Here is a 25667-nt window from a genome sequence, read left to right as displayed (position 1 = left end):
ATGTTCTGTTGCGGCAACTTTAAAGGATCTCCCATGAAAGTACATAGGAAATTAGTCAACTCTGTTGTCTGAAATTTGGTAGAACACATTCCATTTTATTGTCTTAAGATCTGTTGTGCACATTCAGCATTTATCAAAATGATCTTGTTTACATGATTACAAACTGAATTGCAAGAGTCAAGATTTTTTTCCCCCGAAACTAAATAAATATGTTTATTTACAGAGATTGTCCTGGTCTCTGTGATTTTTAAGGTGTTCAGAATTTTTTAATTAGATTAAAATTTTTTAAGTAGATCAGAGAGTGAGGACATTTAGAGATTTCATAATTATATACTTGGGTCACAAAGAACGGGAAACTACTGGAAACTCTCCAATCAGCAGAGCTGGATTCAGACCAGATCTAAACTGAGAGACATGCTGTGAAAGACACACATTTCCATCTGCCGAGCTGATCAGAGCCAGTTTACATTTCCTTAATGGTCAATCTCTGCGGCACCGTGAGCGAGCATGCCTGTGAGCATGGCCTACCAGATTATGCTCAGTCCTGTGTTTTTGACCACGGATACATCCAGTCCATCACTGATCTCATGTAACAAAGCCAGGCAGATATCAAGATTGTGTCTTTTGTCAGCAATAGTTGATCTGTCTGAAACAGCTGCAGCCATTCAGTCAAATCAAGTCACCTTTATTTATATAGCGCTTTATACAATACAGATTGTTTCAAAGCAAACAAGAAAACAGTAATTCAGTTGTGCAAACAAGATTTAATTCTGCTGTAAAGCAGCTCTAAAAAGACGACAAAGTCATTATTCAGTTGAAATTAGTTGATTGTTGATACAGACTCGTGTATTAACACTAAGCTGAGACTTTATTTACATTTAATCATTTAGCAGACGCTTTTATCCAAAGCGACTTACAAATGAGAACAATAGAAACAATCAAACCAACTAAAGAACAACAATATATGTGTTGTGACAAGTTCCGATTAGTCTTAACGCGGTACACTTAGCAAAGGTTTTTTTAATAATAATAAATAGAATGAATAAAAAGAGGATAGAAAAGAAATAGAATAGATAGAGGGTCAAGTGATTAATTTTTTATTATTGAAAGTATATAGTATAGAAAAAGAATAAAGAAAATTTATGTTAGTGGGTCAAGTTTTTATAATAAATAAAAGACAACAAGTAGATAGAACCGAAATAGAATATTTGCATTTACTCTTAAAAAATGGCTGAATCGGGGAATTGTTTATTTGTGACATTCTGAAGGTAAATTTTGTAAATGTAATAACACTACACAACTGCTGCCACCTCAGTAAGGAACAGAATTTGATTCTGAGTGCGAGTGCTTATTGCTTGCTTACAAACATAACCTTTCTTATTGATAATAATAAGAAATGTTTCACCAAATCAACATATATTTCTTAGTTTTCAGAAAGAGTCACTCTGTCATATAATTAAGGTTTGTGTTCAGGAGCCAAATCTTAGCGCAATGATGCACAACTCGACAGCATAATTGTTTAGTGAAAGAATTGCTTCATTTAGTAAGTCAGCTGACGTCTCATAAACTCAAGTGTTGGCACTCTCATAGAGTTGTTTTGTGCTCTTCCCTAGAAAGCCTTCTTGAACCAAACTTGTGACTATCAATGGTGTCCATTAATTTGTGTGGTAATGTGCCCTTTTTAAATTCTTTGGTTGTGGCCATAACCATAGCGATGGTTTCACTCGAGGCCTTTTTCATGTAGGATGTGTGATAATGCACCCTTAAACTAGTCAGAATTCAAATTTCTCATAAACGGGACCAGTTTCTGGTAAACTTGTGAGGGAGCAGTAACAAAATAATAATAAAAATCAATATATATTGGTCCAATTTTTTTTTTTGAGAAGTCTCTTATGTTCACAAAGGCTGCATTTATTTGATCGAAAATACAGTAAAACTAAAATATTGTGAAATATTATTTCAGTTTAAAGCAACTAAATTGTAATTTATTTCTATGATGGCAAAGCTGAATTTTCAGCAGCCAATACTCCTCATTATCACATAATCAGGATTTGGTCCTCAAGAAACATTTCTTAGTAATGTCAGTGTTGAAAACAGTTGTGCTGCCATATCAGCACATTATAATTTAATTGTTATTTAATTCTTCCAAACCTTTGATCAGTAGTGCACATGTATAATATTTAGCATATTATAAACAAATAGATGCTCAGTCAAAGCTATATTTATCGGATTTTCCAAAGATTCATCTCAAGCATATGTCAACATATGTCAATCTGGCTAATTTGTAACAGCTGCATGTTGCTGATAGATAGGAAATGCTTGCATACTGCGGTACTTTGGAATTATTCATTATGATGAGTAGCTACACAAGTGTTTGATCGTACATCATAGCTCTGCTGTCAGTAAACTAAATTAACCATTGGACAGTGATGATCACTGCTAAAGTTGGGTGCACACCCCTTACGAAATTAACCACGGTTTTACTACAATAAAAAACATACCATAGTTAAATCATGGTAACCACAAATGAACCATGGTTTTGCTACACTAACCATAGTTTTACCATGGTATCTGTACTAAAACTTGTTTATACAAATGGTAATCAATATGTCAAAAAAACTAACATAATAATGGTTAATTACTTATAAGGGACAGTTATACAGCTTTCAATCCATTATCAGCCTGTATAGAAAAGGAAGTCTAAAAGACATTTCAGTGTAAGCTACTACTATGGAGATTTTAAATGTATATGTGAATCACTGCACAAAACAATGTTCTTCCTATACACAATCTTTACAATCTTGTATCCACTTTATTTTGCAATTTGCTATTTTATGAGAATGTGCCTGACTTCCTATTCATTAGCCGGTAATCACTAAGCTCTAATGGTTTGTTAATTTTAGGAACAGGTACTATAGTTGAAGTTTTCCATATAATTGGCACTGCATGCTGGTCAAGTGATTTTTGAAACAGTAAAGTAAAAACTGTAGATAATTGCTCAGCACACAATTTTAACACCTGACCGCTGATATTATCTGGGCCGGGGCTCTTATGTATATTACACTTCTGAAACATTTTTCTGACATCAACCTCTTTAATAAGAAATATATTTGCAGATGTCAGAATCATTGATTCATTTTTCTTTCTTTCTTCTCCATTTCCCTCAAAACGGGAGAAAAAAAGATTTAACGTATTTGCTAGTTTAAAATCTCCATCTTTTTCATCATTAATAGTCATATTTATATTTTCCTTTCCTTTCCTCTTATGTGGAACACTAAGGAATAGCGGCTAAAGTTTCTCAACCGCGGGGCCACAGATCAAGGGGGGCCGCGAGATAACTTAAAATTAATTTAAATATATTTATGTAATTCACTAATTTTACAAGTAATATGTTCAGTTAAAAAAAATTAACAAAACACCACCTCTTCTGTGCGTAGGCCTATATTTGTTGAGATTTTTTCAGAGCAGCCCAGGCCGTTTCTCAGACTGAATGGCGGCTCAAAACACCCAACATCTGCATGTGCATATGATATACGCAAACTACAGCTCTCGGTTGGATAAAGCAAACCAGTGTTGCTCTAGTAAAGTTTTGATGGATGACGATGACTGTAATCAAGGTAAAGACGATTACATTGACATACAGGAGTCGTTAGGCGTGCGTGAGGCAGTAGTCTAGCGCAAATTGCGTTGGCCCCACCGCAAGAGAGAAGGCGGGGCCCCCTCACAGCGTAATTCAAATCACTGCGAACAAGTGCAGTGCCATCTAATAGAATTTATTTTGTGTCAAATCTATTTTCTGCTATCTGTATAAAACGATGGATTTGTCTTTTACAAATGGGAATACAACAAATTCATGTTTTACATTCAAGCTACTCATATAGTGAAGTAATTTTTCAAGCTATTTTTAAAATGTTTGCTGCATGGATTAAAAAAATCTGCTAATCACATATCAGTCAAAATGACGGGGGGGGGGGGGGTTCTTTGGTTTTGTTAATGTGTTAATTATTTAAGTCAAAAATATTTTGTGAAGGCTTATTTATTTGATTCCTTATATGCCATTTTATTCTGTTTTTCTCCCTTCACAGAAGTGCTGCAGGTGCATGATGTGGCGATGTGTGAATCCTTATGTTGTGTTGTTTGTGCTGCGCATGCACTAAACCTCTGGGGGGGGGGGAACTAAACAAAACATTTGTGGTGTTTTTAATGGGTCACATACACTTTTCCATTCTAATTTAATTTAAATCTAATGTAACTTTCTTTTGTCGGTTCAATTAGCTTTATTTGAGGCCCAGATTATCGATTTAAAAATTTGAAGGGGGCCAAGGGGGTGGGGGGCCGGGAAAATGCATATCCAGCAGTAAAATGAACTAATATTACCAACAGTGTCATCTAAAAGCTTAAAATTTGTAGTGTCAATTAATTAAAAACATTTTTTTTTCTGTAATTAATCGTGATTAATCGCATATTAATATAGTCATAATTGCACAGTGAAGACCAGTATCATTGATACCAATACTGATGACTCTATTAAATGCATTTTTCTTAAATTTTAGCAATGAATTATAACCATTCAACATTACAGTATAATTGAAAGCCATTTTTAACATTTTATAAGCTCTGAAATATGTAACAACCACTGATCTGTATTATAATATATAGTTCTCTATTATAGATCAGTGGTAACAACTTTTAATTTGTGAACACATAAACTATAAATTGTATATGCATACACTATATAGATTCATCTTTATTCAAGACAAAAAATAATAAAAAGTTAATCAGCGAGCAAACCAGTCAAGTGATTTCTCTTTTTCTTCTGTTCTTTGATTTACATCAATGACAGACTACAGAAAAAAAGAAATCATTTTAAAAGCATCGCTGTCTCTTTAAATCCTGAGGCACAAGATGAGGATCTGACACACATCCCTTTTTTCCTACTCTTTATGGTAATTTATCACTTTATAATTCATTTAAGACCGTGTTTACCAGGTCACTTGCCAAAACCACGCATTTTGACATAATTGTGTGTGTTTTTTCGTTGAAGTGGCTCCAATCTCTGAGCACAGCCGAAAGTACAGCCTTTCAAACTATATTCCATTTGATAATCATTTTCGTCCAGTGTCTGCGCTGTTTCTCGCCAGAAGTTATGACCGAGAACACTCGTCTTTATACTCGTCTAAAGTAGAGTTATGGATATATCATAACACCCTCACACAAGCGCTTGTCAACGCTGCCGTCTATTGACGTTGCGGTCTCCGGTAGATTGTTGTTGTCATAGATATGTAGGCCATACATACCTATGGTTGTTGTTGTGACTCTTCGTTTTCTTTTTCGGCTGTGAAACAACGGCCCGGGCCAGTGTTATCACCTTGTGGACAAACTAATTAGTGCAAAAACAATTCAAGGCGTATGTGCGACCTTAGTGACATTTTTGGAAATTATGTTTCCCAAAAAAAAAAAAACACTTTAAATCTTGAATTTTTTTTTGTCAAAAAATAATAAAATGGAATTTAAAAGTAACAACACTACAATACAAAAGCTTTTGTGAATAGAAACGCTTGGGTGCCATGCAGTAGGCCTACTGATTCGGAGAGGAGGGGCCCTGAGAGTAAAAGGTTAAGGTACCACTGTGCTACAGGTAAATAATAACCTAGAAGAAAAACAAAGTGCAGTACCTAATTTGCGCTACAAACTAGTGTGCTTATAATTACGACAATACATTTATAATGTATAACATTAATATCATAAGAAATACCAGTGTGCAATATCAAACAGCATAACAGCCTACTTTAGCTAAAAATAAATGGAAGCTGGTGCACCGGTAGCCTGTCACGTTCAATTCATTAATGGCCGTGTTTGCTGTTAGCCAACGATAAAACGCGGGGAACAGAATCCGATTTCCAGCTGACCTTTGGCTGATTTCCCGAGTACGATTCAACGCTGGCCATCATGCTTGGTGACTTGAACAACAATAATCAGTTATTTGAAATGACTATTAAAATTAACATTTGATTGCATTGCAATTGCCAGTTAATATTTTATAATAAGATGGCAGGTACTGTTTTCCTTACATAGATTGTTGTACCTTTATCTTATTCTTTGGCTGGTTGTTTATGTTGTATTTCTCTTTTATGCAACTTGAGTTTGAGGGACTGTTTATTCATATCAGTTAATTATTGTTGGTGAGGACTTCTTATTACATGTATTTTAAATTGGTGGATAAGACTCGTCAAGGTCCAAGGTCTTAGACCATTAGTGTTTTCTAATTTAACGCAATTTTTCTAATGCAAATTAACAGCATATATTTAAGTGAAACATTTTCATTGACAAAGTTACTTGTTTCATAATGTCTTAGTATTTGGTTTACTTTAATGGAAGCAAGAACATCTGACTGTACACATGATTTCTCATAACTTTCTTTTTCATGTTACATGATCTTTCTTTAAAAAATTTCAACATTTTCAAAAGTTCTGTTTTTTTATATGGAAAGAGCTCCTTGATTTTCAGACTGATTTCCGACTTGTGGATGCCATTGCAAAGAATGTGTCTTTGAATGTGCTTCAGCTCCAGATGTAAGTTATTTTGGAAATTCATGGCTTAAAAATAATTTGTAATAGTTACAGAAGGTACACTGTTTAATAACATAGATTATTTTAGTAAACTGAATCATACTTAAAGGGATAGTTCACCCAAAAATGAAAATGCTGTCATCATTTACTCACCCTCATGTCGTTCCAAACCTGTATGAGTTGCTTTCTTATGTTGATCACAAAAGAAGATATTTTGAAGATTGCTGGTAATCAAACAGTTGGTGGTTGCCATTGACTTCCATAGTATTTTTTTCCTACTATGGAAGTCAATGGCAACCACCAAATGTTTGATTACCAGCAATCTTCAAAATATCTTCTTATATGTTCAACATAAGAAAGCAACTCATACAGGTTTGGAACGACATGAGGGTGAGTAAATGATGACAGAATTTTCATTTTTTGGGTGAACTATCCCTTTAATACAGCTAAATGTGTCAGTTTTACAATTTACAATTTTCAGTACATATAAAATGATATTTCTACAGGTATTCACTGAAGAGTGAATTATCCTCTTAGAAATTATGGTGATTTTGATCCTTTTGTGGTAGCAGATGAGAAAATGCTACAGATGCATAATTTAGCCTGTATGTGGGCTGTCTTTAATCTGCCTTTTCATGTGTCATTGGCTACAGATATATCCAAATACTGTGTGTGTGTGTGTGTGTGTGTGTGTACGCGTTTTTGTGGCAAATTAGGACATAAATTTGTATAATGACAAAGGTATGACATAGGTATTACAAGGAGAAGGTGACTTTTCAGGACATTACCCCATGTCCCCACTTTTCAAAACGCTTATAAATCACACAGAATGGAGTGTATTGAAAATCTGAAATAGCACAAAGTCTCCTGTAAGGGGTAGGTTTAGGGGTAGGGGTGGTAAAGGGCAATAGAATATACGGTCTGTACAGTATAAAACCCATTACGCCTATGGGATGTCCCCACTTTTCACAAATGTAAACCTGTATCTGTGTGTGTGTGTGTGTGTGTGTGTGTGTGTGTGTGTGAATTCACTAATGCATTTCTCTGATATGTTGCCAACACTTCAAACTACTATTAAAGGTGCTAATGGACCTTGTTCCTCATACAGAACTCTGTCCTCTGGCTCTGACATTTGCACAGAAGTTGCACCAAACTAAATTACATTTTACTAACAAACTTTTTCAAATAATGTGGTTTTATAGCTGAACAAAAAGTGTGATGCAAACCAAATGTTTTTTTGTTTGTTTTGGTTTATTTATTTATTTGAGTGATAAAAAACGATATCCCAAATCCCCTTTGTAAAAACCCTGAACAAAATGAAACAATAACCTGACTTAATCCAATGTTCAGATTTCTTGTATGCAAATTAGTGTATATTTAATTAGATAATGCCTTGTCTGAATATTTAAACATCACCTTTTTTTTTTTGTAAACTTGCAATACAAACAAAAATGTATTTGTTATAAATGAACAAGAATTGTGAAACAAATGTATGCGTTTAGATAATACAGTAAAGAGGCTTGGGCTAGTTTTCACACGTTTTACTCTAGTGAATATTTCTCAGGTTAGGTTTAATGCTCATGCTACAAAAATTCTAAACTTATTTTTGGCACTGATATTGATGGATGTTGATATCGGATGTTGTGGTATCACCTGCAAATGTCTTTGTTTTTCCTGTCATCTCAGCTTTTCAATTTAATACACCAGATGTGGCTGGGAGTAAACAGGAAATACAGGAAATTCACACATTTCAAAGGTGAATTATTAAGCATCTAGTAGTAGTAGCTAGTAGTTTAACTACTACACAAAAAAATAAAAATATCAGTTACATATTGATTACATATTCACAGATTATTTTTGGCAGCACTAAATATGCATGCTGAGGATCGGAGCATGGGGTCACAGAATAACTCCAGTAGTCAGGGTATAGAAAGCCAATAATTTGATTTCATATAGAATTCTAAACAGGCCTCCTAACTAGAAAAGATCAACCCAAAGCGAACAAAACAAAGTAAAATGAAACAAAAACATTTAAGTATGCACTCACATAACGAAAGTTATTTTCAATTTACTTTTATTTTTGCTCTTCTCCAGGTTTATTAAATCTACCTTTGTTATCAACTCTAAATAAAACTCAGATGAAGTCATTGAGTTCAGATGTGTCTCCTTCACAGACATTATGATCTACATGAATATTGTCCGTCTGTCCGTCTGTCTGTCTGACTGACTGAATGAAAACCTATTGTATCAGTGAATTGGCCAGTGCCACCAAATTAAAAAGTGTTTTTGTCATTGTGTGAGCCACAGTGGTCCAAATGTTTAATGTTTTACTTCACTATAGAAATATTTGTTATATGCAAATTTAATTTAATTTTGTGTTATATGCAATTTCATTTCATAATTGTTATATGCTGTGTTATATAAGTGCTCCTGTGGCTCAGTGGTGGAGCATTGTGTTAGCAGTGCAAAATGTTGTGGGTTCAATTCCCAGGGAACACATACTGGTAAAAAATGTAGAGCCTGAATGCACTGTAAGTCGCTTTGGATAAAAGTGTCTGCTAAATGCATACATTATTATATGCAATTTTTCTCTGTTTTTGTTGACAGACTGCTATACTATACAAGAATGTCAGTTTTGTCTGTGTATCACTGAGCATTTTAGATACATATTTCAACAGTAGGTAAAATGTATTGGTAAAAGTACTGTACTGTAGTACACAAAAAGAAAATTAACATTTTTATTTATACAGTACATTGTGTAAAAATGTGTTACACGTAACCTGAAAATTCACCATTGCTTAATCATTTTTACACACTCTGTTGTCTTCCCCTAACACCACCACCCCATAGCTCTTCCACAACAAGCAACTGTGAATGTTCAGTTTACATGTAACATGTACATGTAAAAAAAACGATCTCTCATTTGAGAACTGAGCCAAAGTGATTATGAAAAGCTTTAAATCTCCATGCAGGTTAAAAGTTAATTATCTACTCATCCTCTTCATATTGTGACATAATATTGTGACCTTACATGCTACAGAATGAAGGTTATTTCTCTGAAGTTGAATTTGGCCCCACTATTAAAGGAAATTATCTGTTTTTTTTGTTTTGTTTTTTGCATTCCAACTGCGACAAGGAATTTTCATCTAGAGCATCAAAATCATCAGTCATCTGATTGTCAGTCCTTTGAAGAGGGGAGTATCAACATCTTTCTCTGATCATGCATGCATGTGTGTATGCATGCATCCTGTCTTTCTAATTTTCTCCCTCTTCATTATTTCCTTCTCATCGCTCTTGTCATGTAATACTGGTTCCCTTATAAAACCTTCAGCCAAATATAATGCAAATTAACATACAAAATATGCCATACATTGCTGTAATTTATATGCATGTAAGTGAGACAATGCCACAAACACTCTAGTCTGATTATTTTTGATCTGAAGCACATGTGCCCAACAAAGCACTAGAAATCATCTCAGCCTACAGCAACTGAATCAATTTACATAAATGTATGTAAGGGCATTATTATCATAATCCTATATGAAAGTATACATTGCTTGTATTAACACATTTTTTTTCATAGATTATGACATTCTTCTAACCTTTTTTTCATGGGTTTATGGCTCTCAGTAGGCAAATAAAATTACTAATACTAATAATATAAATGTATATTCATATTTTGTAATTTATAAAATATAAATCTCATTTAGGTAAACCTTCTTTCCAGGCTCATGCTTTAAAGAGTATGAAAGTGCATGAGAGGTGTGAATAAGTTGGATATTCCAGTAGGATGAGATGTTTCCCTTCTGAGATATAGAAACATTTTAGTCATTTTCTAACACTTGAAACTGAAGCATTGTGCATGGAATATAAATGTAAAATTTCCGTTAATCTTGAGGGAGAAAAATGATTGGCTCTCAGATCATTTTTGGCTGAACAAAGAGAAGGAGCAAAGGTTGTGTGAATTTGTGCTTGTGTCTAACTAAAATAGGAAACACGTGCTTGTGTAAATAACAGAGAGACAGCATCTGTGACCTGCATCCCTTGGGTATATGCAGAAATATGCATCATAGTGTGCAGCCAATTGTAGTTTCCGTGTCTTCAGCAATTGGATGGACATGAAATTCCTGTGACAGTGAATGTTTTAAAAATGAAAAAGCAGCCATTGTTGTCATTTACTCACCCTCATGTCGTTTCAAATCTGTAGAACTTACTTTCTTCCATGCAGTGTTGGGGAAAGTTACTTTTAAAAGTAATGCATTACAATATTGCATTACTCCCTAAAAAAGTAACTAATTACGTTACTTAGTTACTTTTTATGGAAAGTAATGCGTTACATTACGCTTGCATTACTTCCGCGTTACTTTTTAAATATGAGCAGGGCTTGATTGTTTTTAATATAAGAAGTTCTATTTATAGCAAATGTAAAAGCCCTTTTACACCAAAAAGTGTAATGAATAAACCTCAGGCTGAATGAAAAGTAAATTCACGTCTGTACAGTAGAACGCAGGAGAAGAAACACTCTTCAGCAATAAAAAAAACAATGAAGCACAATTGTTAGTTTATCTAAAGTCATTTTTGCTTATTAGTATGGTTGAACTGGATCAGCAAAGGTCAGCAGCAAAGACATTAGTTAATAAAATGGGATTAGATACATTTGTGTTATTTAACATATTTAATTATTGCCGGTTTGCGTCATATTCTGAGTTTGCATTTCACTGTTTTAATTAATTTTGATGAATACTAAATCTGTTTTTTGTGAGTGGGATGAATTAATGCACATTCACATTTAGTCTAGAACTACAGTAACATCATGTTCACACAGCGCACACAATTCCTCTGTATTTCCGATTTCTCCCAATATGAGGACAGGAGAGCTGTCAGTCAATAAATGGGAAAACAAAGTAACTGGCGTTACTTTTTTGAAAAAGTAACTCAGATATTTTCTTGTAAATTAAAAAAGTAATGCGTTACTTTACTAGTTACTTGAAAAAAGTAATCTGATTACGTAACTCGCGTTACTTGTAATGCGTTACCCCCAACACTGCTTCCATGTAACACAAAATGAGAAGGTTTTTGAGGAATTTTTATACTGTTCGTATATAGAAGTGTCAAATGTCAAAAAGGGCATATTTGTCACTGCTTTTATAGTTGGATTTGTGACTGGAGTTTTGTTGGCCTGATAGAGAAAGAGAAATACATTTCCTTACTTTTCCTCTGCCAAATTGTTGACACTGATTTTACTGATGCGTTCTTTTTAGGACCACCAAACATGGAATGAAACTAAAATCTCACCAATTTCACTATCACATTTGAGATTTACTGCACATTTACCTCTTATCCTGACATAACAGACAAAAGACTCACCATGACTAAACTTAAAAGAACTGTTTAATTTACATTAAAATGACCTCTTGTTGGTTGAATTGAAAGGTCAGAGTTGTTTTATGTGTTTTGAGAAAAAAGACACTTGTGAGTGTTACATGTTTTGTTGTGTTGGGAATTAGACGAGTTGCATGGTTGGAGTTTTGGAGATTACCATTGTGAAGAGTGGAGCTTGTGCTTCGTTTGAGGCTTTAGCATTAAAAAAGGACTTGTTGAATATGCTGTCAGCAAGAGATATTTAAAGTAATCAATACTTTCTATTATTTGCTCACCTATGGCTGCTGTTACTTGTTGGAAAATGTGTATATTTAGTATGTTGGTTTGTGCTGTTTCTAGCAGCTAAAACCCGCTCAATTACGTGTAAAAAGTTGGCATTTTTAAATAATTTTTAGTTTTAAAATGTAAGAGATAGTACAATGAATTAATGATAAAATAATTATTTTATGGTTTTGCGGTTATTGCTTACACATTGTTATTACATTTCATGATAATGTAATTATTATTATAATTTTATGATTAATAAGGACACTGAAAAGTATTACACATTGCTGTGCATCCGTATGATTTATATACTTATGTAAACACATGATGGCATGATTGACAGGTCTATCACATGGGGGGCGGGGCTTTACAGAATAGAACTGTCAGTGCAACATGTGAACTGTCAATAGCCGTATACAACACTGAGTGGATTTCTTAGTCGCCGCTTACTTTGACCAGCCACTCTTTATCGTAATAAACCGAGCTCCACTTTCTTGTTAATTACCGCTCATTGCTTTTCCCAGTGAAGCTCTGAAGGACCGTGCTGAACAACGACTATCATCACCAGGTCCATCACCATCAGAAAGAAGTAGCCAGACCGACAGCCGCTCAGCTGAAGCGTTTAATAACTGAAGGAAACAAATGCGGCGCAGCGCGTGCGATTTAAAAACGTCTATTATGGAGAAGTTACCAACTCAATTTTAGGATCATTTCCAGACGAGAGAAAAGTGCTCAAATCCATCGGGATGGTTGAAGAGTTATATCAAGGTAAGCGTTAGTTTTCCGGGAAACGTTTAGTTGGCATCATTGTGAGCGCTTTCCATGCGGTTAGTAATGTTGTGTTGCTTGCACATGTTGCGTCTGTTTTTGTGCTGTCGTTTGTTAAAATGAACAAAGGTTTCAAATGAAGACTTGATAGGATTGTTGTTTAAACTTTAACGATTGAATGATTTATTTTGCTCAAATTGTACTGTCCCAATGTCTTGCTTTATATAGTTTTTCTGTTCTTTGCATTTTCAAATGAACGATACTCTGTTTTAAGATGCTCAGTACATCATTACAGCTGACAGATACAGACAGTTTGTTATTGCACAATCATTGGCGGAGAATAACATTGCCATATGAAAATAAGTTGTTTAAAGTCAACACATAGCATTAAAGTAAGTGCAAGATTTAGCATTCTTTGCATTTTCAAATGAACGATACTCTGTTTTAAGATGCTCAGTACATCATTACAGCTGACAGATACAGTTTGTTATTGCACAATCATTGGCGGAGAATAACATTGCCATATGAAAATAAGTTGTTTAAAGTCAACACATAGCATTAAAGTAAGTGCAAGATTTAGCCTCATCTGCTGATGTTGCACAAAGTTCAGCAGTCAGATATGATATTAATAATTGTTTGGGAATTGGATCATGTTTAATACAATACAGAAATCGACTTCTATGTTTGTAATAACTTGTGGTTCTGTACGTTTATTTGAGCAGAATTCAATAAAACATCACGTGAATGAACATACAGCCATCACATCCATCCAAACCATTAAATCAGACAGACGTGCGCTTTAATAGCAACCCACTCTGATTCCTCCAACAAAAGAGCAGTTATTCTTCACTGCATTTGTAGCAAGTCACATTTCTCGTCTTAGTTCTAAGAGGTTCGGTCATTTCACATCAGAATCTTTTTTTATGTAACTCAAAAACTGACTTGTCATGTGACAGCTTTGAAATGATTATTGCATGCATCAAGTGATCATCTCTTAGAACTTAAAGTCTATTTTAATTTCATTATTTAGAAAACTTATTTTGGGGAGGGGATTCACTGTTTAGTAACCTCACACATTTCCCAACACGAGTTTGCAGCGGCAGGGGCTTTAACTAAAACATGGATGCAGCATCACCTCTGATCTCCTGGGAGATGATTGCAAAAGCTGTGTGTCACCAGAGAGTGTAGTGAATGCTCATTAAGTTAAGCCTACTGTTTTTTTCCCTCCATAAATCCACTAGAAGCTTTAAAGTGACTAACAGTGGTGATAGGAAACTCAATACTGTGTTCATTTTAGCTCTAGTTTCAGTTGGTTTTAGATAAATAATTGTCGTCGGCTGTATACAGGTTTGTTTTGAGGTGTTTGTCAGGTGTTCTTTGCCACTGCCAAGTAATAGCATTCTTTTGACATGACCTCACCTTTTTTGAAAAACAGTCTATATAGTGGAGGCAAATACTGAATTCACAAAACAAAAATGTAACATGGCTACAAAATCAAATGTAACTTTACTGGAATGGAAAGCAATTATTGTGAAGTATGTCTATTGCACTAGTAATCTGTTCTGCTATTCTCCTAAAATGCCTGGCGGGAAGAAGACACACTGCCATCTTTACAAAAACACAGCGTTGTTTAAAAATCCAGATGTCGCAGTTTTTCTACATGTTCTTTTGTCTTCGGACTAAAACGAACTAAATTGGTTTATTCCCCAATTTTTTTTAATGTTAAACAAAATAAATACTTAAATTCAACAATTCTCAAGAACTGCCCTTAAGCAGGCTATAGGCAGTTTAGTAGTCTAAATAAATAAGTAAATACATTTTGATTAACAGCAACTTCGTTTGTGGTCAACCTGTGCAATCTAGAAAAGTGGTTTTATCTGGTATCGCTTGAGGACCCAGATTTCTGCAGTATTACTTTTCTGTTCTGTGATTTAATTCATTTTGATCATTTAATTCGATGCAACTGCATGATGTTTTATAATTACCAATGGAATTGGCAAATGAATGAATGTGTGTAAAGAAAACCCCTTCAAATTTTCTTATCAGGCCGATACCGATAACAGAAAAAATGAGCCGATATGGGCCGATACCGATATGGTGGCCGATATATCGTGCATCCCTAAATGTGTGTAAAGAAAACCCCTGCTGTTACAATAATTAGCAACCTTATGTGATATACTATGATCGACATTGGAAAGGTATAAACAGGACAGATGGATATAGGTGCAAAAATCACACACACACAAAATGTAATAGTGCACATCGTGATATATGTTCATTTTGTATCTTAATGCTCCTTACACATGAAATTTTTTCCTGGGAATGCACTCAAGGACTCAGTATGTATTGATTATGGATATGGAGTGTGTTCATACGGTAGCCGATAAGAGATGACAGGGTTTGTAGGGCTTAATCTGGAGCCTCAGAAGATTGGCAGGAGGTTTTTGAATTGTAAAGCTGTTAGATATGGCTCCCCTCCAGCTTATGTCTCAAACTGAGTTCAAGGATGATTCTGTTTTCATTTTTGTATTTAGAATTATTTTCCTTTTATTCTGTAGGAAAGTAATCACACTCCTCAGTAAGGCACTAATGGAGAATGAGACCATCCCTTTGGGCTACGTCCCACATTATCATCTTCGAGGAGATCCCTTTGCTTCCAAGCTGTCCAAGGAGGCAGACATAGTGGCTGCGTTCTACATCCTTATCATCGGTAAGTGTACAAGTTGGTTGTTCATGAGAAAGTTCTTTATTAGCAGCATGTGAATTGTCATGGATAAGATCAGAAATAATTATTTAATAATAATCATTTGAATTCAGATATTTAATTTAGGTTACAGCAGAATGTCTGGAGTTTTAGTGGGTATGATTATACTTATTTCTTGTTGATTTTAAGAAGTTTGTCTGGTAAAATGTCTTTAAACAAGTATTTGTAGTGAATCTAATTAACTGAAATTTTCATTATAAAATAGTTACCAACAATGACATGATAAAAGCACCAGATATCTTACTGACTCTCAGTGATGTCAGAGAATGAGGTTTTGCAATCAGTTATTGTGTTACGTAATCTTGCCTGAACATATAACAGCCTTTCATAAGAACCACTTAACGTCATATCCTCCTGGCTACCAGCTATGGAGTTTTGTCCTCTGTAGAGGACATTATGTTTTAGTGATTTCTCTGAGACGTTACATGTCACAGTTTTAAATCAGGATGTTCTGTACAGAGCACATTCAGGGCTTTTCAGAGATACCGAATGATTGGATGTTTCACCATCACCACTCCCTCTCTTTGGTCTTTAAAAATGGTTGACATTCATTTAGTGATCAAATGTAACACCCTAATGGAAATATGATAATATTTTGCAATTATCATTTAAATCTGACTAATTTTCAAATTGTTTTTTGAATTGTAATTTGAAAATGTTATGGGGTTTCAAATCAAAATATGACCTTCTGTTATGAAACAGGACGCCGTCCACTGTAGAGGACACCAGGACTTAAAGCATGCTTATTACACATTTTGGGAGACACAACAAATGAATAGAGAAAAAAGTATGTATCAATATTCCTATTCAATATTAGATATTATTATGAAAATCTTGCTAATTATTACTCCCATTTTTGCACTTATTTGTTCATTCCATGTTGCCCCAAAAACACATTAATATGCAAATTAGATACAGTTTATAGATACATTTCCATTATATACAAAATTTGTTTATGGCCATTTTACACACATTTTGCATAAAGAAAAATGTTTTTTAAAAATATCTTTCATAACGTAGTTGAGAATCGTCTTTATATGAAGTTTGGTATAAAAAATGAAAATTGATTTGTGATTAAAACAAACATCCCACTGTTTTTGCCTTTTCATGTCTATTCATGTCTTTTTATTTCTTAAAAAACAGGACTTTTTAAAGTTCCGATCTCTTCTACAGAGGACATGGCATAACATTTGAATAAAATATCATTTTTCAAAAATTTTATTTTTCAAATTTTTTCTTATGCTCTAAACAGTGTAATAACATGACAAAATACTAAATTCACAAAACAGTTTTTTCCTGGTAGTCAGGAGGATATTGGTTGGTAGGGCCTACATGCTAATGAACAGTCTTGGGAGTAGACACATTGACATAATCTTTAAAACAATGTGTCCAAACCCTGATGGTTCATTATGAATAAAGCCCACCCTAGAACTGTAACTAAACTGAATATGGATTTAATGAGTTTGTTTTTAATAAATATGTGTGCACCATTGCCGTGTGTTCTGGCAAAAGAGAAAAGATTCTGCAAGATCCATGCTTTATTTATGAATTGATGGATTTCATTTTAAGATGTTTGTATTGTCTAACAATAGTAGCCTGTGTACATATAAAATATATAAGCACATTATAGAGCTTTTTCAGTTACTGTACTGACACTAGGCGTTATGAATGCCTATTTGCCAACATGTATTTTCCTTCTGAATTGAAAAAGTTATCAGTTTAAATGAAATGTTAAAGAGAGGCTAAAAGGTGCAGAAGGTTAAAGCTAAACACTTTCTGAATTCTTAAGAAAGAACCAAAACTTGACTTGTAACTTTCCCTTAACATATTTACTGACATATCGCTCAAGACTTACTGATATAAAAATTATACTTAAACTTTATTTGGAGAACAACTTGTGCACAATGCACTTTTCTTAATATTAAGCCTAAAATGTGTTTTAATGTCACTTTTGATGAGGATTGTATGATGTTTGAATATTATCGGTCTTTAAATGCAAGAAATTTCAAGTGTATACCTGAAGTATACTTGCAATAGTTCTACTTTAGTACAATCAAATATACTTCAGTATATCTTTAGTTGGACTTCAGCACTACTTCTGCACAATTAAAGTGCATTAAGTACAAAATTAGTTGTTCCAATTTAGGAAACTTTAAGTATACCAGTTTAGTATACAAAAAAAAATGCAGGGTATTTTTATTAAGTACATAAATATGTAAATGTATTTATAGTATACTTAGCATAAAATAAATGTATTTCAGATAGATTTTAGTATATTTATTTTTCAATAGGGCAGTTTTAAATAATTTCTAACTGACATGACCTCTCCCAAGAGGATGATTGCTATGTCCATGATTGCATCATTTAGTCCAGTCGTCCATCAGCAACCATGGTATTAAAAGTATTCTTTGAAGGACGTTGCATCGCTTTTTTTATTATTCAGATAGTTTCCTTTGCCGAGATTTCCATGTAATGGAAATTGTCTTTTGACCTGAAAGATGTGTGTGATTCAGTGAAAAGTCTGAATCAATAGTTCTTCCTTGTTGTATTTCACAGTCTGTTCTCCTCTGTTTGAATCACGGGATCAGTCAGAAGGTGTTGCAATAGACATTTACTCTCAGTAACACATACAGATCAACAAATGCCAGTGATCAACAGGGTTCAGTTTAGGTCATTTGGTAGGTATAACTTTTGGACAACATGATAGTATTTTCATTTATGGATGGACTGTCCAGTTAAGAGCGTAAAATGTATCTGTTAGTGATGTTAATGTGCGTGATCCATGCACATTGATTCATGATCATATGAAAACAGCAGACTACAGGAAAGTGAAAGAATTCATTGAATAGTCACATGAAATAAACCATCTTCTCTGAAATGTTGCATCAGTCAGCTGACACAAAAGGACAAGATGTGAAATTACTGTATGTGGCACTCACAATGACCTTTGCATTGGAAATCTGATTTTCAAAAAGGGGCATTGGACATTATGGATTGAACATAAGATTTTGAGTAATAGATGTTTTATTTAATTTTTGAAAGCTCTTTTCAGACAAATACATTTTAGCAGGCACCTATGTGGTAATCCAGGTCAAAAAGAGAGAAAATAGGAATAACATGAATGGGAACATTGTTTCATTTGAATGTATGTGGCTGTAACCAGAAAAGACTAATTTATCACTTTGCTCTTTTGTCTTAGTGACCTTTTTTTGCCCTTTCACTAGGAAACGGGATAACCTGTAACCTTCAACTCTTATTACTTCTCTAAAATAACTGGTACAACAGGAGTCTTAATATGCAGTCATTGTATTTCAACAAATACACAACTCGCAGACACCTGCGACACAAACTGATACAAATGACTGAATATAATGGAAAGAATAAAAAAGGCTTTTTAAATAAGACTGTTAAGGTCCAACACTTTTTATATTTTAAAAGCAGCATCAATCTGCACATCATATCTAGTTGTGTTCACTATTTAAAAAGGTAATCATTTATTATTACCCACCAGATATTATGTATTGTGTGTGCAGTAACATCTTTGTAAGAAAACATGCAGTATTACAGTTTGTCTTATGTTTTTACAGGTATCTTGTCAGCCACTGGAAATGGTTATGTCATATATATGACCATCAAACGGAAGAGCAAGTTAAAGCCACCAGAGTTCATGATGCTGAATCTAGCTGTGTTCGACTTTGGCATATCAGGTGCGTTTGACTGACTTGATGTCATGCTGCTGAAATATTGTTTTCATCTGTCAGATGTGCTTTTCAACAATGAATTCATATTTATAAAGTGAAATAGAAGTGAAATGATGTATTAGATAACTGAAAGGATCTCTTTGTTGTTTATAGGATTTTCTGTCTTCGTGTGTGTGTTGAAGATACATATAAATCTTTCTGTGTATAGTTTGTATAGCTTGTATTGGGCTTTGGGCACTATGTTCTGAGTTGACAGCATGGCAATAAAGCAGCTAAGGTTATTCAGTGCCTCTTTTATGATACTTGTCACTGTCCAACTTACTGATTTATTTGCTGTTATTGAATTGATGCATCTGTATAAATCATACACAGAATTTTAAGACACAAGGTTACAAAAGTGAACAAAAGATCAAATATTTCTTGATTGACCCTCTTTTCCTTCAGCTTACTCTGGTCATCTTTTTCTTATTTTAGTGTTTAGTCACTAAAATACTACATTACTTGTCATGAACACATCTCTCTCAGTGTGTTTTTGGACTTTTTGCTATAAAGTCTACTGTAGATATTTATTCTGTATACTATAAGCACTTTTTGTAAATAAGGACTTGTAGAAAATGCTCTTAAAACATGTTTCACAACAACTGTGGATATGAAGTACATGCATTACAATTTGTGTTAAAGTCACTGATTAAATACCAACAGTATATCATTTTTCATTACTCTTTGTTTAGATCACATAATTTATTTTTAAAACAACAATTCATATTTTATGATAGCTATTAATATTATACAGTAAGAATCAAAACAGGAATATCTATATTTAACATACATTTAGAAAGATGATGGCAGCATGATGTAAAGTTTCCAAGAGTTTATTAATGTGACCTTCATATAACAAGAAAAAATAAAAACTATGTTAGTTTTAATATATATATATATATAAAAACAAACATAAAGTGCTTATGGTTATTGATTAGAGTGTGTTTCGTTCACAAATTTGGAATGCTAAACAGCTAATAGAACACACACCACATGTTTGCTGAAATATAGGTAACACTATATTGTCAGGGGAAATTATTATTCTTAAATTGGTATAATATAATCTCCATTGTTTGACAAATTTATCAGTACATTTTTAATGGGGCACAGAGGTACTTCATTGGGGCTTGTACCCCAGTAAAAAGGAACCACTGATTCCAATGTGCTGGCCTTTGTTCCTTCTTCATAACAAAGATTTCCTCTACTTCAACAAATTTGTATTCATACTTGTACTCTAGCCCCACCTAGTGGATATTTAGTGTCGCTTCCTCAGGGGAGCAGTGACCCCTGATAATAAATCCAGCATTTCTTAAAGTATTACATGCTGCTTACAGCTCAATTTTCATTTAAATAGCTCCGTTTTTGGTAACAATTTACACTAACAGTACATGAATAATCATTTACTAATGCCTTAATTAAATATTACATGAAGTAATGATGATTAAGGCATGTACTAATCAAGCTAAAATAATCAGCTTTAATTATAGCACAAGTGTGAATTCATGTGTGATTAATGTCCACCTTGACTACATGTTAGTATATGTTTGTTACACACATGCATTCATATGACTGTTAGTTCTTGATTAGTACATGCCTGAACTCATTAGTTCATATTTAAAGAATATTTAATTTGGGTGTTATTACATGATTATTCATGTACTGTTATTGTAATAATCTGCATAATCTGTGAAGTCGCCATCATCCTTAAACACTTACTTTCTAAGATTTGCAGAACAAACTACCTCCTGTGTAGCTCATAAAGTTACTTATAGCTTACTTACTTATAGCTGCCTTTGTATATTAGTTGGGATGGGAGAAAGTAAATTACATCGAAAAGTTGTGCTTGTCAGCTATAGCTTGAGCATGAGGGACAAGAAATTTGATCAGATATGATTATAAGTAAAAAATAATAAGGCTTTTGTTTCCCAGGAGTCATGCACATGGCAGACTACTCTATTGCGTCACATTTACGCAGACTTCAGGTCATCGTGTGCTTTCCACCTCTGGCTACTCTTCCACATTTTTTGTCAACATATATGTAATCTGTATGTATTAATGAGTATCTGCATCATATGTCAAACAAATGTAAATTTAGGTATTTTAGATATAGACAGTCATCAAAGATATTAATTATAAAAAAGATATGAAATCTTTTTAACATTTTACAAAATTTTAAGAAACATCAGGAATTATAGTTTGCAGTTTGCTGCGCTCTTGTATGTTATTTCTAAGGACATGAATCTTATTTTATTTGGATTATACTAATTACATGTGAACATGAATAAACATTGATTATACTGCGTGGTCAGCTCTGTATATTAATTCCTTTGTTGGGGAACTTTTGAACATCTGCCATCACCATCCTCTAATTACGAGTATCGAGCAGGAACACAAGATTTAATATTTTCATCCTACAAAGCACTTCCTAAATACTGTGCTTCTTTCCTCTCTTATATGCAGTTAGAAGGCAGGCTTTCATTTTTCTCCAGAAGATCTGTCATTTGTTACCCTCGACCACAAAACCAGTCAAAAGGGTCAATTTCTCGAAATTGAGATTTATACATCATAAATACGCTACAGTATTTGGACGAGATACAACTATTTGAATATCTGGAATCTGAGGGTGCAAAAAAAAATAAATACTGAGAAAATTGCCTTTAAAGTTGTCCAAATGAAGTTCTTAGCAATGCAAATTACTAAACAAAAATTAAGTTTTGATACATTTACGGTAGGAAATTTACAAAATATCTTCATGGAACATGATCTCTACTTAATATCCTAATGATTTTTGGCATGAAAGAAAAATCGATAATTTTTTTTTGGCTATTGCAAGCGACTTAAGACTGGTTTTGTGGTCCAGGGTCACATTTGCTGACTCTTTGCTAGCATTACTATGCATAGTTTAGCTATAATGTCATTGTTCCAAAACATGGATACTGCTCAGGCGGTCTTGGTTGTTCCCAGTTTTTCTGTGAGAAATTGCCCTCTGAGAGCTTGCTGTAAAACAAAAGTATTCGTTTGTTCAGTGATATTTGCTTATGAAACTTTTTATGGCTTGTTTAACATCAAGTTCTTTTTGTATGTTTTGTCAGTCACTGGAAAGCCATTCTTCATATTGTCTAGTTTTTCCCATCGCTGGCTGTTTGGCTGGCAGGGCTGCCGCTACTACGGCTGGGCCGGCTTTTTCTTCGGATGCGGAAGTCTCATTACTATGACGATTGTCAGCTTAGACCGCTACTTGAAGATCTGTTATTTAAAATATGGTAATTAAAATTAGCCTACCTGTCTGTCTGTGATTATGTTTATTCTGTCTGTCTGTCTGACTGTCATTCTATCTATCATTCTATATCTGTCTGTCATTCTATCAATTGTTCTATCGGATTTTAGCAAATGGCTGCAATATAACAAAGAGTGAAAAATTTAAGGGGGTCTGAATACTTTCCGTACCCACTGTATATTGATGTGTCTGTCAGGCGTTCTATTTGTCTGTTATTCTATCTTTTGTTCTACTGTATATGTCTTTCGGTCTGTCGTTCTGTGTTTCTATTTGTCTGTAGTTATATCTATCTGTCAGTGTCTGTTATGTCTATTCGATCTGTCTGTCGTTCTCTCTATTTTTCTGTAATCTGTTAATCTATCTTTCTATATTTCTATCTGCCTACCTGTCATTCTTTACTGTTGTATCTGTCAGTCTGTCTGTTGTTATATTTATTCTGTTAGTCTGTCATATCTATTTTTATTTCTGTTGTTCTGTATTTCTGTCTATTGTTGTGTATTTCTATGTTGTTTTATCTATTTTTCTATCTGTCTGTCTATCTGTCATTCTGTATTTATCGCAATTTGTCGTTCTATCTATTGTTTTATCTGTCTAGCTAGCTTTACTAACATCATTTTACTCTGCCATCAGGTGCGTGGTTCAAAAGGCATCATGCCTTTCTCTCTGTGGTTTTTACGTGGATCTATGCTGCCTTCTGGGCCACCATGCCGGTGGTGGGCTGGGGCAACTACGCACCTGAGCCGTTTGGCACCTCCTGCACACTGGACTGGTGGCTGGCCCAGGCCTCGGTGTCTGGCCAGAGCTTTGTTATGTGCATGCTCTTCTTCTGCCTCATCTTCCCCACCTGCATCATTGTCTTCTCCTATGTCATGATCATCATCAAGGTGAAATCCTCAGCCAAAGAAGTCTCTCATTTCGACACACGGAACAAGAACAACCACGTCCTGGAGATGAAGTTGACAAAGGTTTGCGTGTTTTAATAATCATAAAATGCTATGTGGAAATGCCATGTCATTTTTTTATAGGGTTTCATTTGCATCCTCCAGGTGGCGATGTTGATCTGCGCAGGGTTTTTAATAGCTTGGATCCCTTATGCTGTGGTATCAGTGGTGTCTGCTTTTGGAGAGCCTGATTCAGTGCCTATCCCAGTCTCTGTTGTGCCAACTTTGCTGGCCAAGTCCTCTGCTATGTACAATCCAATCATATATCAAGTCATTGACTGTAAGAAGAACTGTGCAAAATCATCCTGCTTTCAAGCTTGGAGTAAAAAGAAACACTACAAGACATCAAGGTATGTGCAACGTTCAAATTCTAGAGGAATGAGGGATGCACTGGCTTCTGGTCACATTTTTATATATGTACATCCTTAAAGGAATATTTACCCCAAATGAAAATGTACTCACCCTTAGGCCATCCAAGATGTAGATTGGTTTCCTCATTTGAACAGATTTAGAGGAATTTATCATTACATCACTTGCTCACCATTAGATCCTCTGCAATGAATGGGTGCCATCAAAATTATCTGTGTATTATTGTAATGTTTTTATCAGCTGTTTGCACTCTCATTTTGATGTAATGCTAAATCTCTCCAATTTCCACCAATTTCTCCATCTTACCTGAGGGTAAGTTTTCATTTTTGGGGGGGGCAAACTATTCCTTTAAAATACTTTTACTTAGAACATGATATACTTGGGTACATGTATATAAATGTTCATGAATTATTCCTCTGCACTATAATCATCATATTACACTCTAAAAAATGCTGGGTTAAATATAACCCAGCATTTTTTAGAGTGTATGAATCAAACGCAATATGCAAATGGATATATCCCACTGTGGGTGGATGATTTTCGCTGCTGTGCCACATCTTGCTGTCTGTCTTGTTCCATTAGTGTTGTGTTAAGACACTATATTTAAGTCAATTAAAAACGGTTACCTGTGTCGAGATGCATGCATCAAGTTTTAGCTGGTTAGCCTGGCCCTGTTAGCCTTTGCTGGTAGATTTTGTGATACACAGTGTATTATTTTCCATTTATGCCATGCAAAAGTGACCACGTATTCTTATGAAATCTTTTTTTTTTTACTGCTGATATTTCAATATAGTAGTAGTTGTTTTACAAATTTGTTTTTGCAGAGCTCTTAAAACAAATTCTGAATGCAAAAACATCTGTCTTTATAGATTTGTTGGTATGCAGCAAGAATGTGATGCATTTGCATGTTCATTGTCATTGTGCGTTAACAATGACACCGTAAAATAGTGTTACCTAATTTTTAAAACGCTTATTGGAAAGATTTTTGACATAAAATCTAGTATGACTTGATTAGGCTGAATGTAAAAAAAACAACTGATTGACGGAAGACTATTGAATGCAGCTGTCTTGTTTTTCCCAGGTTCTACTCCATCTCTGCCTCCCAGAAACAGAGACCAGCCAAAGAAGTTCCAGTTGAGATATGAGGAAATGACAGGAACTCACAATGGGCCTGTGATAGGACACTGGGCAATTTGTTATTGTGCAATTTAGACATCAACAGTTCACACCCGCCTAACTTTGCTGTTGTGTCCTACTGCCGTCAACTTCACATACTCTGCAAACACATCTCTTAAGTTGATCTGTGTGTGTATAAAAGAATTAAGTGGTAAATAAAAAAAATAAAAAAAATGTATTTGTGTGTATTCTATTTTCCAGCATTCTCAGAACCACAATGTTTAAAGCATCTGCTTGAAGTCTAAAGTGACATCGCTTTTCAACAAGTCTGTGTTCAGTTTATTGTATCTTATTGAAACCGGTCACACACACACAGATCTATACAACAGCATGGTCACAGATAAACAACAATATATAGATATAGCTATATACAGTATACACGACATGAGTGCATAATGTTATTATTATTATTATTAT

General features: G+C 34.3%; 1 protein-coding gene across 1 annotated transcript; it reads left to right on the top strand.

Annotated features, from left to right (window-relative positions):
• Positions 1–12595: 12595 nt before the first annotated feature.
• LOC107601485 (opsin-5-like) lies at positions 12596–25398 on the top strand. The gene is made up of 7 exons (XM_016293670.1): positions 12596–12983; positions 15542–15693; positions 19335–19454; positions 22580–22750; positions 23395–23729; positions 23811–24055; positions 25156–25398. Exons 2-7 carry the CDS (start codon positions 15573–15575, stop codon positions 25217–25219), a joined length of 1056 nt encoding a protein of 351 aa, XP_016149156.1. The 5' UTR covers positions 12596–12983; positions 15542–15572; the 3' UTR covers positions 25220–25398.
• Positions 25399–25667: the final 269 nt, after the last annotated feature.

This window comes from Sinocyclocheilus grahami, unplaced genomic scaffold, assembly GCF_001515645.1.
Source record: "Sinocyclocheilus grahami isolate Dianchi unplaced genomic scaffold, SAMN03320097.WGS_v1.1 scaffold306.1, whole genome shotgun sequence".
NCBI classification, from domain to species: Eukaryota; Metazoa; Chordata; class Actinopteri; order Cypriniformes; family Cyprinidae; genus Sinocyclocheilus; species Sinocyclocheilus grahami.
The sequence above is the reverse complement of the archived record's forward strand: the minus strand, read 5'-3'. Positions and strand labels throughout refer to the sequence as shown.